The sequence below is a fragment of the Scyliorhinus canicula genome, chromosome 4, assembly GCF_902713615.1.
Source record: "Scyliorhinus canicula chromosome 4, sScyCan1.1, whole genome shotgun sequence".
Lineage (NCBI taxonomy): Eukaryota > Metazoa > Chordata > Chondrichthyes > Carcharhiniformes > Scyliorhinidae > Scyliorhinus > Scyliorhinus canicula.
This window is the reverse complement of record NC_052149.1, coordinates 46,712,508-46,728,065: the sequence shown is the minus strand read 5'-3', so window position 1 is coordinate 46,728,065 and position 15,558 is coordinate 46,712,508. Positions and strand designations below refer to the sequence as shown.

General features: G+C 43.8%; 1 protein-coding gene across 3 annotated transcripts in view; it reads right to left on the bottom strand.

Moving 5' to 3' along the window:
• Positions 1-9,048: 9,048 nt before the first annotated feature.
• Positions 9,049-15,558, bottom strand: part of akr1a1b (aldo-keto reductase family 1, member A1b (aldehyde reductase)) — a 32,122-nt gene continuing 25,612 nt past the window's right edge. For 2 of the 3 annotated variants that reach the window (XM_038794168.1, XM_038794169.1), the window contains 3 exons: positions 12,735-12,807; positions 10,439-10,525; positions 9,049-9,574 (listed from right to left, as the gene is read on the bottom strand). In XM_038794168.1, coding sequence (XP_038650096.1) covers positions 9,509-9,574; positions 10,439-10,525; positions 12,735-12,807 — 226 coding nt within the window. In that variant the 3' untranslated portion in view covers positions 9,049-9,508. The remainder of the gene's footprint in view (positions 9,575-10,438; positions 10,526-12,734; positions 12,808-15,558) is intronic. The other variant, XR_005460315.1, reaches the window with a different exon arrangement.

The window sequence follows — 15,558 nt, the reverse complement described above, 5'->3', positions numbered from 1 at the left end:
GGGGTGGATGTAATGTGACATGAATCCAAGATCCCTGTTGAGGCCGCACTCATGCGTGCGGAACTTAGCTATAAGTTTTTGCTCGGCAATTCTGCGTTGTCGCGTGTCCTGAAGACCGCCTTGGAGAACATGGAGAACTCTTATATAGATAGGTTCTTGATTAATAAGGGGATCAGGGATTATGGGGAGAAGGCAGGAGAATGGGGATGAGAAAATATCAACCATGATTGAATGGCGAGCAGACTCGATGGGCCGAATGGCCTAATTCTGCTCCTATGTCTTATGGTCTTATTAACTCAGAATTAAACTCGATCATACCAAGTGGGCGCAGAACTAACTCCTGGGTCTTGATTTAAGAAGTTCGATGTTTAAGCGACATTACTATTAGAAAACTTGATGGCAAATTTATTGATTTATTTTCACTTAGTAATATTTGTTTATTGCTTTTCTAGCTTTTGGTGCTGTGCCATTCTTGTATGCTTTTTCAATAATTTCTTGTAGTATTAATTACTGTTGCAATTATCTTTTCCAAGTGGGGAGAAAGGGAACTCCTTTGGAGATCTAAAGCATTGAAGATATAGACAAGGAAGACAAATTCTTGAGGTGTCAACAAACGCAATTAGAATTCCATGAAGGTGTTTTATCTGCACCCATCACTACTCCAGGGCCTGAATTTACAGGTATCCACAGTAAGCCTACCTCAACAGAAAATCTTGTCTTCATTAATCTCATGAGAGGCTGTCAAAATTATGTCATCAGCTGCAGCCTGAGCTCCAGATACCATTAACAGAGTTAATTTTTTCCAATAGCAGTGAAGGGTCCCCCAAAACTTAAAAATTTTTTTTTAGAGTAACCAATTAATTTTTCCAATTAAGGGGCAATTTAGCGTGTTCAATCCACCTAGCTTGCACATCTTTTGGGTTGTGGGGCGAAACCCACGCAAACACGGGGAGAATGTGCAAACTCCACACGGACAGTGACCCAGAGCCGGGATCGAACCTGGGACCTCGGCGCCATGAGGCCGCAGTGCTAACCCACTGTGCCACCGTGCTGCCCAGGGTCCCCCAAAACTAAGCTTTTAAGCTGCTTAAAATTAATTGCCGGGGCGTCACCTAATAAATCACCAAGATTGCAGTTCACATTGGTATCATGCAACTGACAGACGCAATATTTACTAAGCTTCATTTTTGTTTCCTGTGGAAAAAGACAGTTTGATAGGACAGGGCAGAACCTTCTGAAATATTAGGGTATTCAGGACTGAAAGGGTGAATGTGGGACTGGGGAAACAGTACCACTCACATGAAATGTAAATAGGGTCACATGACCAGTAGTAGTCTGAATGGAGATAACCCATTGCCTGGACTGAAGAAACCTGCTGTCTTGTATATCTGTGCATAGTTATGTTCCATACTGCTCAGACATTATGCCTCAGAACCTCGTCGTTGGACGACCACAACAATATAAAATACCTTCACTAAGTTACATGGTTCCAGCATCATGGATGACAACCTTCTGGACATCTGTATTCCTCATATCAACTGACTGACTTACACAAACTGAAGTGTACACTTGGTGTCTGACTACAGTAACATTATTATACTCTCTTAATATTAGATCCGACCTTTCTTTATGTAGGTTAGCTTGAGAAGGGATTAATAAATTCATTTTTGTGCCTTTCAAGGTGAGGAATGTCAATAGCAAGAAGCAATGCATTTTCTCATATTTTGCTCCCAGTCAGTATCAATTGTTGCCCTTTTTAATAATGAGGGTCTATTTATAATATGATGTTATGTCCCAACAGCGTTTCCAATACTGTGGGTATTTCTATTTATCTCGGTGAACCACAAGTCTTTCCCTTATATCAGTCAAATGACCACACAACCAGTTAGTCAGTTCAAAAGATGGTTTATTTACACATACAAGGATTACTTCGACATGCAACCACATTTTCTACTACGAGTTAAACTACACATATCAGCTACAATAACACATACTTAACTTCAGGGTGACCGGCACTGTGCAGATAGATACGGCCTTTATCTTCACCTCACGTGGCGGGTCTGAAGAAGTGGCTCTGTCTCTGCTGGGCTCATCCGTCAGGTAGAGATCGTTGGTCTTGAACTTGGCTGGCTGTTCTTGCTACAGTTGGCTGGCACAGGCTGGATTCAAAGGAGGCTGGCACAGGCCGGATCCAAAAGATGGTTGTGTCCCCTTTTATCCCTCTGGGATTTCACGCTCTTTGGGGCAGTCCTTAACCTTGGACCCAATAGTTCAACAGGGCTCTGATCACTGCCTTCGATTTCGGGCCAATAAAGGGTGGATGCCTTGGTAGCTGGGCAGGTCCTTAGCGGTCATTGACCTTGGCAGTTAGAACATAGAACATTACAGCGCAGTACAGGCCCTTCGGCCCTCAATGTTGCGCCGTCCTGTGAAACCCCTCTAAAGTCCCTCTACACTATTCCCTTATCATCCATATGCCTATCCAATGACCATTTGAATGCGTTTAGTGTTGGCTAGTCCACTACTGTTGCAGGCAGGGCATTCCACGCCCTTACTACTCTCTGAGTAAAGAACCTACCTCTGACATCTGTCCTATATCTATCTCCCCTCAATTTAAAGCTATGTCCCCTCGTGCTGGACATCACCATCCGAGGAAAAAAGCTCTCAATGTCCATCCTATCTAATCCTCTGATCATCTTGTATGCCTCAATTAAGTCACCTCTTAACCTTCTTCTCTCTAACGAAAACAGCCTCAAGTCCTTCAGCTTTTCCTCATAAGATCTTCCCTCCATACCAGGCAACATCCTTGTAAATCTCCTCTGTACCTTTTCCAATGCTTCCACATCCTTCCTATAATGTGGCGACTAGAACTGCACGCAATACTCCAAATGCGGCCGCACCAGAGTTTTGTACAACTGCAACATGACCTCATTGCTCCGAAACTCAATTCCTCTACCAATAAAAGCTAATACACCGTACGTCTTCTTAACAACCCTCTCAACCTGGGTGGCAACTTTTAGGGATCTATGGACATGGACACCGAGATCTCTCTGCTCGTCCATACTACCAAGAATCTTACCATTAGCCCAGTACTCTGTCTTCCTGTTATTCCTTCCAAAATGAATCACCTCACACTTTTCTGCATTAAACTCCATTTGGCACCTGTCAGCCCAGCTCTGCAGCTTATCTATGTCCTTCTGTAACTTGTAACATCCTTCTGAACTGTCCACAACTCCACCGACTTTAGTGTCATCTGCAAATTTACTCGCCCATCCTTCTACGCCCTCCTCCAGGTCATTTATAAAAATGACAAACTGCAGCGGCCCCAAAACAGATCCTTGTGGTACACCACTAGTAACTGGACACCAGTCAGAACATTTCCTATCAACCACCAATTTCTGATCCAAACTGCTTAAATCACCCTGAATCCCATGCCTCTGTATTTTCTGCAATGGCCTACCGTGGGGAACCTTATCAAACGAGTTGGGCTCTCTGAGTAAAGGGAGTGGCCCCGATCAGTCTGTGGCTGTATCGGTTTCTTGATTGGAGTCCTATTGTCCTGGGAAACGGGTCATTAAGAATGCAAACGAGCGGGGTGGGGGGTTCAATCAGGTCTAGCTATCTGTGTTTCAAATACACACAAGCTCTGTATCTGCCTGAGTCCTGGGTTGGCCATAATTCCCATGGTCCTTTGCAGGTGGCCATCTCAGATGGCTACACAATCAGGTATCATTAAGTTCAAGCTGTGGATTAGATGTAACAGGATAAAGATCCTGTTACATTGTCCCAGTCTCACCTTTAAAAGAACTTCCAATACCACTATGTTAATTCTTGTCCAGAATCCACAAGAGCAGATGTACCCAACTTTGTCCCTTTACTGCTGGAGTGGACTGGTGTCATAATGCATTTAAACACTTCTTGGAGTTGGAATTTTCCTTTTCAGAATTGACATTCCATCAGTTACACAGAATATGCACTACGATTTTATTAAGAGAAGAATAATCTTCAGTTCGGAAAAGGCTAAATGTAGATTTAGATTGATCTCGTTTAGGAGAGAAAAGAGAAACCTATTGAAGAAGGCAGTTTATTTGGGAGGGGAGGTAGCCTCAACACAGATACATGCAGAAGGGGGTAAAGCCAACATACATGAACATATGATAATTAGTATTTGTACATGACATTGCCAAGGTGCTTGCCAGCGTGGCAAAAAAATAGGGCAGGGATTGGCAATGAAGAGAGCTTTATTAACTCTGCTAAATCCCCCCCCCCCCCCCTGCTGGGGGGGATTTGCTGTAACTGGCCACAAGACAGATTTCTTTGTTGATGTTTTCAATAAAATATTTAAAATGGTGAAAACGTATTGGACTATTTTTCTATTCGTTTACACAATGCCGGTGTTGCTGGCATGACCAGCATTTATTGCATATTCCAGATTTCCCTTAAGAAGCTGGTGTGATAAGCTGCCTTCGTGAATCACTTCAGTCTGTGCAGGTACTCCAGGAGTGTGGTTAGGTAGGGAGTTTCAAGATGTTGACTCAGCAAAAATGAAGGACCAGAGATTAATGTCCAAGAATGATTTGTGACTTGGAGCTGAAGGTGTTTCAATGTGCCTGTTCTCTTTCCAGCTGGTCACTGGTTAAAGAGGTGCAAAGAAGCATTAGAGAATTGCTACATTGCTCCTTAGATTGCAGGTACATTGTGGAGGTAGTGGTCAGAGTATCAAACTCTTCCGATTGGTTTATGTTGGATGGTGCCAAATTTGAGGATTGTTGGATCTGCACTTTTTATTCCTTCACAGGATGGGGGCATCGCTGGCTTGGCCAGTATTTGTTGCCCGGCCCTATTTACCCTTGAGATGGTAGTGGGGAGCAGGAAGTGGAGAGTATTCCTTTAAATTCCTGACACAAGGCTTGTAGGTGAGAGAAAAGAGAGTCTGTAGGACAGTCAGAGTACCCAGCCTCTGATATTCTCTTGCAGCCACAGCTTTTACACCAGGGCCCATAGCCTTTGCTGTATCCAGTGCATCTGGCCAATTCTTAATATCGTGTGGAGTGAATGCATTTGGCTGCAATTTGGCATCAGTGATGGCGGCGTTCTCAGGATGCGGAGAAGGATCATCCACTTGGCACTTCTGGGCGAAGGTGACCATGAACACTTTGGGCTGGATTCTCCGGTGGTGGGATGCTCCGTTTTGCCGGCAGCCCAGGAGTTTCCGACGGCGTGGGGCTGCCCCACAATGGGAAATCGGCTGGTGGAACAGAACATCCAGCTGGCGGGATGAACCTGAAATGTGGCGCAGCGGAGAATCCAGCCTTTTGTCTTCAGTATTTGTGTTTGACTCTGCTATCATTGGCGATGGGAACATTCACAGAACCTCCTCCCATTATTTGTGAATGGTAAACTAACAGGTGGACATATAAAACTGCAGAGCTTTGATTTGTCTTGTTAATTGACGGATTACCAGGCATATGTATATGCTACTGCCAACATTTAGCATGCAAGTTCTGGGTTGTACCTTCACCTGGTTGGCATTTCATTTTCATATACACATGGGCTTTTTCTTCTAAACCAGGTGGCACAGTGCTTAGCACTGCTGCCTCACAGCACCAGGGACCTGGGTTTGATTCCAGCCTTGGGTGACTGTGTTGAGTTTGCACATTTCCCTGTGTTTGTGTGGGTTTCCTACAGGTGTTCCGTTTCCTCCTGCAGTCCAAAGGTGTGCAGGTTATGTGGATTGGCCACGTGTCCAAAGAAGTGCAGGATTGGTGGAGTTACGCAAATAGGGCAGAATTTAATAATAAACACTTGTCACAAGTAGGCTTCAATGAAGTTACTGTGAAAAGCCTCATCTACACATTCCAGCCAGCGCCTGTTCGGGGAGGCTGGTACGGGAATTGAACCCGCTTCTGGCCTTGTTCTGCATTACAAGCCAGCTGTTTAGAATCTGAGTCCAACATACACATTTAGGGCAGCACGATAGCATTGTGGATAGCACAATTGCTTCACAGCTCCAGGGTCCCAGGTTCGATACCGGCTTGGGTCACTGTCTGTGTGGAGTTTGCACATCCTCCCCGTGTGTGCGTGGGTTTCCTCCGGATGCTCCGGTTTCCACCCACAGTCCAAAGATGTGCGGGTTAGGTGGATTGGCCATGATAAGTTGCCCTTGGTGTTGGGTGGGGTTACTGGGATAGGGTGGAGGTGTTGACCTTGGGTAGGGTGCTCTTTCCAAGAGCCAGTGCAGACTCGATGGGCCGAATGGCCTTCTGCACTGTAAATTCTTTGATCTATGTCTGATGGACAGATGCTGTATTAGTTGCTTATATATAAATAGGTACAGGAATACACGCTTATTAATACTCAAGAGTCTTACAATTAAAATGTTTATAGTCAAAGCAGAAGAATCAGGTGTATCAAAGTAGATAAAAGAACATGCCACAAAGCAGAACATTATAAATTTACTAACTGCTCATTCCAAAAAAATCACTAAAATGTATTCACTACTTTCAGACAGTCGTTGTGATTGAAGGAATATATATCCATGGAATAATTTATTGATATAGACTTCAAGGATTCAACAGATCTTTGGGGAAAGTAAACATTAAAATCAAAGTTCATATTTTGGAGTCTGGCTTTTAAAACTCATCCATCCTGCATATGGTAATCTCGGCTATTTCCTTTTATTTGCCCATTTTGGAGCCCCTCTTCATGGGTTAATTAGTGAAGTAGATTAAATGCTCAATTCACAAATGAGATTAATTGAAGTCACACGTAGTTCTCAACTGAGTGTTAACCTGATGCATGTACATAATATGGAGTTAGTCATGGATCAACCATGATCTAATTTAATGACGAACAGGCTCAAGGGTCTAAATGGCCTGCTCCTATATTTACTTTCTCAAATGGAAAAACACCATAGCTGGGCTGTAGAAAATCAAGGGGAAGGAGGGAGTACGGAACTTAATCACCATTACTAGAAAAAAGTACTTGGAAAACTAATGGAACTAAAGAACATAAGAACTAGGAGCAGGAGTAGGCCATCTGGCCCCTCGAGCCTGCTCCGCCATTCAATGAGATCATGGCTGATCTTTTGTGGACTCAGCTCCACTTTCCGGCCCGAACACCATAACCCTTAATCCCTTTATTCTTCAAAAAACTATCTATCTTTACCTTAAAAACATGTAATGAAGGAGCCTCAACTGCTTCACTGGGCAAGGAATTCCATAGATTCACAACCCTTTGGGTGAAGAAGTTCCTCCTAAACTCAGTTCTAAATCCACTTCCCCTTATTTTGAGGCTATGTCCCCTAGTTCTGCTGTCACCCGCCAGTGGAAACAACCTGCCCGCATCTATCCTATCTATTCCCTTCATAATTTTAAATGTTTCTATAAGATCCCCCCTCATCCTTCTAAATTCCAACGAGTACAGTCCCAGTCTACTCAACCTCTCCTCATAATCCAACCCCTTCAGCTCTGGGATTAACCTAGTGAATCTCCTCTGCACACCCTCCAGCGCCAGTACGTCCTTTCTCAAGTAAGGAGACCAAAACTGAACACAATACTCCAGGTGTGGCCGCACTAACACCTTATACAATTGCAACATAACCTCCCTAGTCTTAAACTCCATCCCTCTAACAATGAAGGACAAAATTCCATTTGCCTTCTTAATCACCTGTTGCACTTGTAAACCAACCTTCTGTGACTCATGCACTAGCACACCCAAGTCTCTCTGAACAGCGGCATGCTTTAATATTTTATCGTTTAAATAATAATCCCGTTTGCTGTTATTCCTACCAAAATGGATAACCTCACATTTGTCAACATTGTATTCCATCTGCCAGACCCGAGCCCATTCACTTAACCTATCCAAATCCCTCTGCAGACTTCCAGTATCCTCTGCACTTTTCGCTTTACCACTCATCTTAGTGTCATCTGCAAACTTGGACACATTGCCCTTGGTCCCCAACTCCAAATCATCAATGTAAATTGTGAACAATTGTGGGCCCAACACGGATCCCTGAGGGACACCACTAGCTACTGATTGCCAATTCTTGTTCTTTGAGGATGTAACAAGCTGGGTGGATAAAGGGGAACCAGCAGATGCAGTGTATCTGGATTCCCAAAAGGCATTCTATAACATTCCACATAAAATGTTACCGTACAATACAAGAGCTCAAGGAGTGAGGGCTAATTATATGGATAAAAATTGGCTGACCAACAGGAGTGATTGTGATGTTCAAGTTGTAACAAATTAACTAGTGGAGTGTCACAAGAAACAGTGCATGTCAACTATTTACAATCTATATTAATGCCTTGGAAGAAGAGATTGTGCCGTAGCCAAGACAGATACATTTGCATTGGAGGCAGTACAGAAGGCTCACTAGATTAATTCCTGTGATGAAGTGGTTGTTTTGTGAGGAAAGGTTGAGCAGGTTGGAACTATACTGATTGGAATTTAGAAAAATGAGAATCTGATTGAAACTTGGGGTATGACACAGTAGTGCTTGATGAGTTAGATGCTGAATGTTTCCCCTCATCGGGGAATTTGCAACTGTGGGAAAGTTTATAAACAATGGGTCTTCCATTTAAGATGAGGAAGAATTTCTTCTCAGAATGTTATTAAATTTTGGTATTCTCTACTCTAGTGAGCATTGAAGGCTGGTCATTGAATATATTCAGGGCTAAGCAAGACAATTAGTCAAGGTTTAAGGAGACAGGAAGTCCACAATCAAATCAGCCAAGATCTTACTGAATGGCAGATCAGGCAGAAGGGGCAAAATGGTTTACGCTGGCTATTATCTTCTTATGGTTAAGTCATCAATTAAAGAGTAAAGAAACTGTAATAAGAAACAGTTTGCTTCATCATTCAAGTCCAGTCAGACATTGGAAATGAACCTTTTACTGAATCAGAATGGACTCAATCCTTTATCAATGTTTTGTGGGCTAGGAGATATTGTATCGCAAGGAGTGGAAGGAGGAATGGTGGTGATATAAATAACTTGTGTTTAAAGTAAACATCTCCCACAAAAAGGATGTACACCTCCAAACAGTATCTGGATGAATAAACATTTTTATTACAAAAACAATTTCCCCATCCCAAATCAACACAGCCAACATTTTGAGGGGTAATAGTTTGGATTGCTTACTATGGGCAAAGTTTTCATTCACCTACTTACCCACACCAAAAGCTAGTTTCATTAGATATTCCGTGATTTTTGTTTGTGTTAAGCAGTAGAAATTCAAGTGGTTTCTCTCAAAGTCAGTTTTTATATAAAAAGATGGGAATGAGGAAGATCTGAATTCAAGTTTCCATGACTTTTCTCCAGTAACAGCAATTTTATTTTCAAACATTTGAAGTTTTTATTGAATTAGCAAAGTGTAAAGTATCTAGAAGCTACAAAATGTGGTATTGATTCAGAAGATTCTTCAAACATTCCTGTTTAAACATGCAAAGTATTTTTTTGCATAATGGCACAAATACATCAAACCAGAAGCACCTCGTCCAGTAGTTATTAATATGGATCATTGAAAGGGTAATCAGGATGCACTGCATCTCTGGGTACAAATTTTCCATCAATCTGCGTTAACAAGGAGGAAAAAAAGGATTAATGCACAAAATATTTTGACAATCTAATTTGTTAATTAAAGGAGTGGCACAGTGGGACAGTGGTTATCACTGCTGCCTCACAGCACAGAGGACCAGGGTTCGATGCTGGCCCACTGTCCATGTGGAGTTTGCACATTCTTTCCATATCTGCATGGTTATCACCCCCACAACCCAAAGATCTGCTTGGTAGTTGGATTGGCCACGCTAAATTGCCCCTTATTTGGAAAAAAGAATTGGGTACTCTAAATTTATATTTAAAAAAAATAATTTGTTAATTAAATATTTAATATTTTCTGTTACATTTTAGCGATCACAAATTTTAAAAAGAGACTTTCAATACTCTGCCGGTTCTTAAAATGCTTATTCAAATAATAACCAAATTGTCCAAAGGTAGACCCGTATTTATAGCTAATGACAAAAATTCCAAGCCACTTCTGAGGACATCCAAAGAGAAGAACTACAAGAAAGTAAAACAAAGAACATACCCAATAGATACAGCCACTATGCTGACTGTCCACAGCAGATCAAATTCAAATTCAAGCAGGGAGAAAATCTGCTCTAATAATTAACTCTGGTCATGACAAAGCCAATGAGGTGCAAGAAAGAATATTTTAAAAAGCTTGTTTCCTTATTTTACAGTTTAAGATGGAGCCGTTTCTTCTGGGTGCAGGTGGGCAATTATGTGAATCAATTATTGCAATCTTAATCTCAAGACAGAAATTTATCTGTGCAGATTATAGGTTGTATTTGTCAGACAGATTTATACGATGAGCTAATGCAGCTGGAGTGGACAGAAGTTTTGTGCAGGGGGCACGGGGAGGCCATGCATACTTACTTTAATTTTTGGAACAAGGTAACGCCAGTTTCTGTTGAGATTTCCAATTATTTTCATCTCATCTTCAGTCAGGGTGAAATCAAACACCTAGAAGAGTAAAACAATTGCAGAATTCTGAAAACTTTCCAGTGTTATACAATTGGCAGCCTTACTGGTGGATAAAATAACTCAAAAGTAATAAATATCATACATTGCCACATTTTGAAGTAATTGAAGGTGGTGGTGGAAAAATATAGCACACGAGCAATTCCTTCCTAACCAGGTTGTTGTCATATAATTGATCTAAAAGTGACTTTGACAGAGAACAAGCAAAAGGTTGCCTGCAACTTCTTTGATCTGGGTGTTGTAGTTTTTTGTCCAAGCCCCCAGGTAGGAAATTGCTGAAAGAAAGCAAAATCCTGCCTCATTTGCAAAGATTTCCACCTTATTAAAATAATCCATCAGAAACACTGATCGACTATTTGGCCAAGTAGCGGCTTATCAAAGAGTACAATTAAGGGTTGGTCATGTCCAATTAAACCAGTCAAAAATATTTTTGTGGTAGTAGCCTGGTTGATAGGGGTGTGTTTATGGAGGCGACTATATAGACCTAGAGAAGGCATCTGATTAAGATTGCACAAGAAATTATTTAGCAAAAATGAAACAAATGGAGGAAAACACTTACTAGGGATCTGGACTGGGGCCCCTAGTTATATCTCTCTCTTCCCCCCCCCCCCCCCCCCCCCCACTCTCTCTCTCTCCCCCCCCCTCTCCCCTTCCTCCCCCCCCCTCTCCCCTTCCCCCCCCTCCTCTCCCCTCCCCCCCCTCTCCCCTTCCCCCCCTCTCCCCTTCCCCCCCTCTCCCCTTCCCTCCTTCCCTCCCCCCCTCCCTGCCCCTCCCCCCTCCCCACTTCCCTCTCCCCCCCTTCCCTCTCCCCTCCCTTCCCCCCCCCTCCCTCCCACTCCCCTGCCCCTCCCCCCTCTCCCTCCCCTCTCCCCCTCCCCTGCCCCTCCCCCCTCTCCCCTTCCCCCCCCCTCTCCCCCTTCCCTCTCCCTCCCCTTCCCCCCTCCTCCCCCCCCTCCCCTTCCCCCCTCCTCCCCCTCTCTCCCCCCCCCTCCCTCTCCCCTCCCTACCCTTCCTCCCCTCTTCCCCTTCCCCCCTCCCCTCCTCCTCCCCCCCCCCCTCCTCCCCTTTCCCCCCCCCACCCCTTTCCCCCCCCCACCCCTTTCCCCCCCCTCCACCCCTTCCCTTCCCCCCCCCTCCACCCCTTCCCTTCCCCCCCCTCCACCCCTTCCCTTCCCCCCCCTCCTTCCTCCCCCCTCCACCCCTTCCTCCCCCCCCCCCTCCACCCCTTTCCACCCCTCCACCCCTTTCCCCCCCCCTCCACCCCCCCTTCCTTCCCCATTATTGGATTATTTGGCAACTGGAGTGAGATTGGAATGAAAGATAGCGCAATTGCAAGGGAAGACATGGACAGCACAGAATGCAGGTTCACAGGGAAAATGTAACAGAAGCTGGCTAGATGCTGTAGCAATTCATTTTTATTTTCCTATGAGTTTTCTTTTTAGCGCCAGGTCTTGTTAAAATGAGCTTGTGGGGGAATTTAAGGCAAAGTTTTCCTTCCTCTATGACACGGAGGACCCATGATGGAGTCCACGAGTAGGGGCAACAGAGAGGGCTGAAGTCAGAACATTGTATCCCACTTGAACAGACGGGCAATTTTGTGTTTTAAAGAGCGATTTCAATAAAAACTACCAGCAGAAAGATAATGCAAAAGTCAGCAAGATAGCTGGGTGCGCACACTGGTCATCTGTACAGGAGGAAGGCAGAGGATTACAAATCAACTCAGAATTTTACAAGGAAGCATGTCAAGGTGTCATAAATACCAAAGTGTTATCATTTTGCATCCAGTTCTGGTAGCCAAGATACAGACATTTAAGTAAAAGCATTTAACATTTAAGCACTATGTAGAGAGAAGCCATGAGACTCATCTTCAGTGTTAGTGATTTGGGTTGATGAAAAACCCCAGAAACAAATAAAACAACAGTTGGATACTACAAGCGATGGGGTTACTAGGACCTCTCTGTATGGCCTAATTAACATGGGAGGAATGGATTTCCTCATCTACAAGTGGTCTTTTCACTACAAGATCATAAGATAACACGAATCACTGAATATATTATAAACACAAGAGGAGAATCTTTATTTCTAGATTTAAAATTAACTTAAATGAACTTCCAACTCTGCTGTTGCTTTACTAGTTAGAGTATAAATAGAGCTACTTTTGAGATTGATGATGAATCATCTATTATGTTACCTGTAGATTTTGTGCAATCCGTCCTGCATTGACACTCTTGGGAATGGCTACCACTCCACGTTGTACCTGCCACCTGCAAAGGAGAGGCATCTGAACAAAGTTACATGGAAATAACTGGAAAACCTAAAGTTTCATTCATTAATTCTAATTAATTGGCCAATGGTAACAAACTCCCAGGGCTATATCATTTCTACAGCTCAGTGGATCAGAACGGAAGAGAATCATTATCAGATTGTGGCAGTATTCTGGTTGAGGCTGGACATGTGGACGGGATATCTGGATAGTAATGTTACAATCTCAGCTGCTGTTAATACTGGACAAGTCATATAAGCTGGCTTGATAGAGACCGACTATTTTTTCAAAAAAGGAACTGCACAAATTCATAGGATTCTGATTAATTAACACAGAATAAAATATGTATTAAACAAGAAAAAATGAACTATATTACACAAGGCAAAGATGTCAACACAAACAAGCTCGGCTTCAAATTCACATTATTCCTTTACCCCAGCAATATCTTTACAGACATACATCAGTGAAGAATTACCATTAGCTTGACTTGCAAGGCCTTCTCGATTGAAACTGGCACACAGTTAAAGTTTTCTTTGGTGCCTCCCTGAGCCTCACTATGCTTTCTCCCCCAACTCTTATCGCTCCCAAAAGGTACTCAAACCCACACTTTTGTCATCCAGTAGCACCTTTGCTAAACTGATCACTTTACGGAGTTCTTTTAACAAATTAAAAAAACAATTTTTTATATAGAGTATCAATTCATTTTTTCCAATTAAGGGGCAATTTAGCGTGGTCAATCCACATATCCTGCACATCTTTTGGGCTCTGTTTTGGGATCAGTGGGAAATCCACACAAACAGAGAATGTGCAAACTCCACACGAAGTCACCCAGAGCTGGGATTGAAACTGGGACCTCGGCACCGTGAGGCAGCAGTGCTAACCACTGCGCCACCGTGCTGCCCAGCTTGATAGAATTCTTTAATGGACTGTTCGGTCAACTATTATCTCAATAGTCTGGTGATGTTTTCTTCTCAGATCTGAAAATCCGTTCACTTTGACACTGAACTTGCTCTCCTGTCTTTTCTATGTGCCCATGTCCCTGGACCACTGTTGCTAGAAACAAAGTTTTTTTTTCGCTACTTGCTGCTTTCCTCCCCACAATTCATTAAACGTTTAACCCATCTCATTACCGTTAGGGGTTGTAAAACCGCAAAAAATGTGTACATTCATGCAAACCCAAAGACTTTACCTTTAGTCAGGGGTCTATCCAAACATGTAGATTGTCATAAAAACCAAAAATCCTTCAAAAAGGAAATCTGCGTCCTTACTCAAGTCTGGCCTACATGCAACTCCAGATTCACAGCAATGTGGTTGACGCTTAAATACCCTCTGAAATAGCCAGCAAGTGCCTCAGTTGTATTCAGCAACAAGTCAACAAAGAACACCACACAGACCACCCTGCATTGACCTAGGTACCGGAAACAATAAGAGCTCGGGCAGCCCTACAAAATCCTTCTTAGTAACATCTGGGTACTGAGAGAACTGTTTCAGACTAGTCAAGCAACATTCCAACAGGTTATACACTCACAATACCATCTGTCTGCGGCAGGTGGAGAAGGAACAAGAAGGAAAAACATGCTGGACCTCAAAACTGGGCAGATCCACCACCACTATCCCTGGGAATGTCCGGTCTCTCTGGCAGGACAGATTCAATAGAGGTGGTGGCGCAGAGGTGCACAATCAAGAGGGAGTTGACTTGGGAGTCCTCAACATTGGTGAAACATCCAGTCAAATATGGGCAAGGAAGCCTCCTACTGGTTACCATGTTTCCCCCCTCCTGCTATGAACCCGCACTTCTGCATGTTGAACATAACTTGAAAGAAGCACCGAGGGTGGCAAGGGTGCAGAATGTACTCTGGGTGAGGGACTTCAATGTCCATCACCAAGAGTTGCTCAGTAGCACTACTTTAAAAAAAAAAAATTACTACAAAAACAGGTTACAGTGAACAAACAACTCAGGAAACACTTCCCAACAATCAGTTTATACAGATTTTTCCCATTTTTCACCCCCTCCTCCCCTGCGACAAACAGCCCCTGAAACACGGTCACAAACAGCCCCCATCTTTCCTCAAACCCCCCTGAAGAGCCCTTAACATACTTCGATTAGAGAAGCTAAAGTAAGTCATACAGGCTGACTGCCACTCCAGCAAAATTTGCCACCATGCAATCGGAGAGGCGAAGGCTAAGACATCGGCCTTCCTCCTCACCATGAGTTCCAGCTTCCTGAAACCACAGATAGCCACCAAAGAATCCGGGTCCACCTCCCCCTCCACTATCCTGGCTAAGCCCACGAACCCGCAACGCCAAAACATGTGCGCATGATTCGCTGGTCCCCACCCACATCTCTCACTCATCTGCTATCACCTGAAAGAACCCACTCATTTTCGCCCGAGTCATATGCACCACTTTAAACTGCATCAGGCTCATCCTTGCACAAGAGGAGGCCCCGTTTACCCGATGCAGTGCCTCACTCCATACTCCTCAGTTGATCTTCCCTCCCAACTCCACTTCCTATTTCTCTTTAATCTTCCTCTTCACCACCCGCCCACCTCCTTGCTCCCCCAGCCATTTGGACATCCCACCAATTGTTCCCTCCCCTTCTACATCCGGAAGCAGCATTCGTTCCAGCAGGGTGTATCCCAGTAACTTAGGGAACCCCCTCCAGACCTTTCGCACAAAGTTCCTAACCTGCAGATACCTGAACTCTCCCCCTTAGCAGCTCTATCCACTCCCTTAGCTCCTCCATACTGGC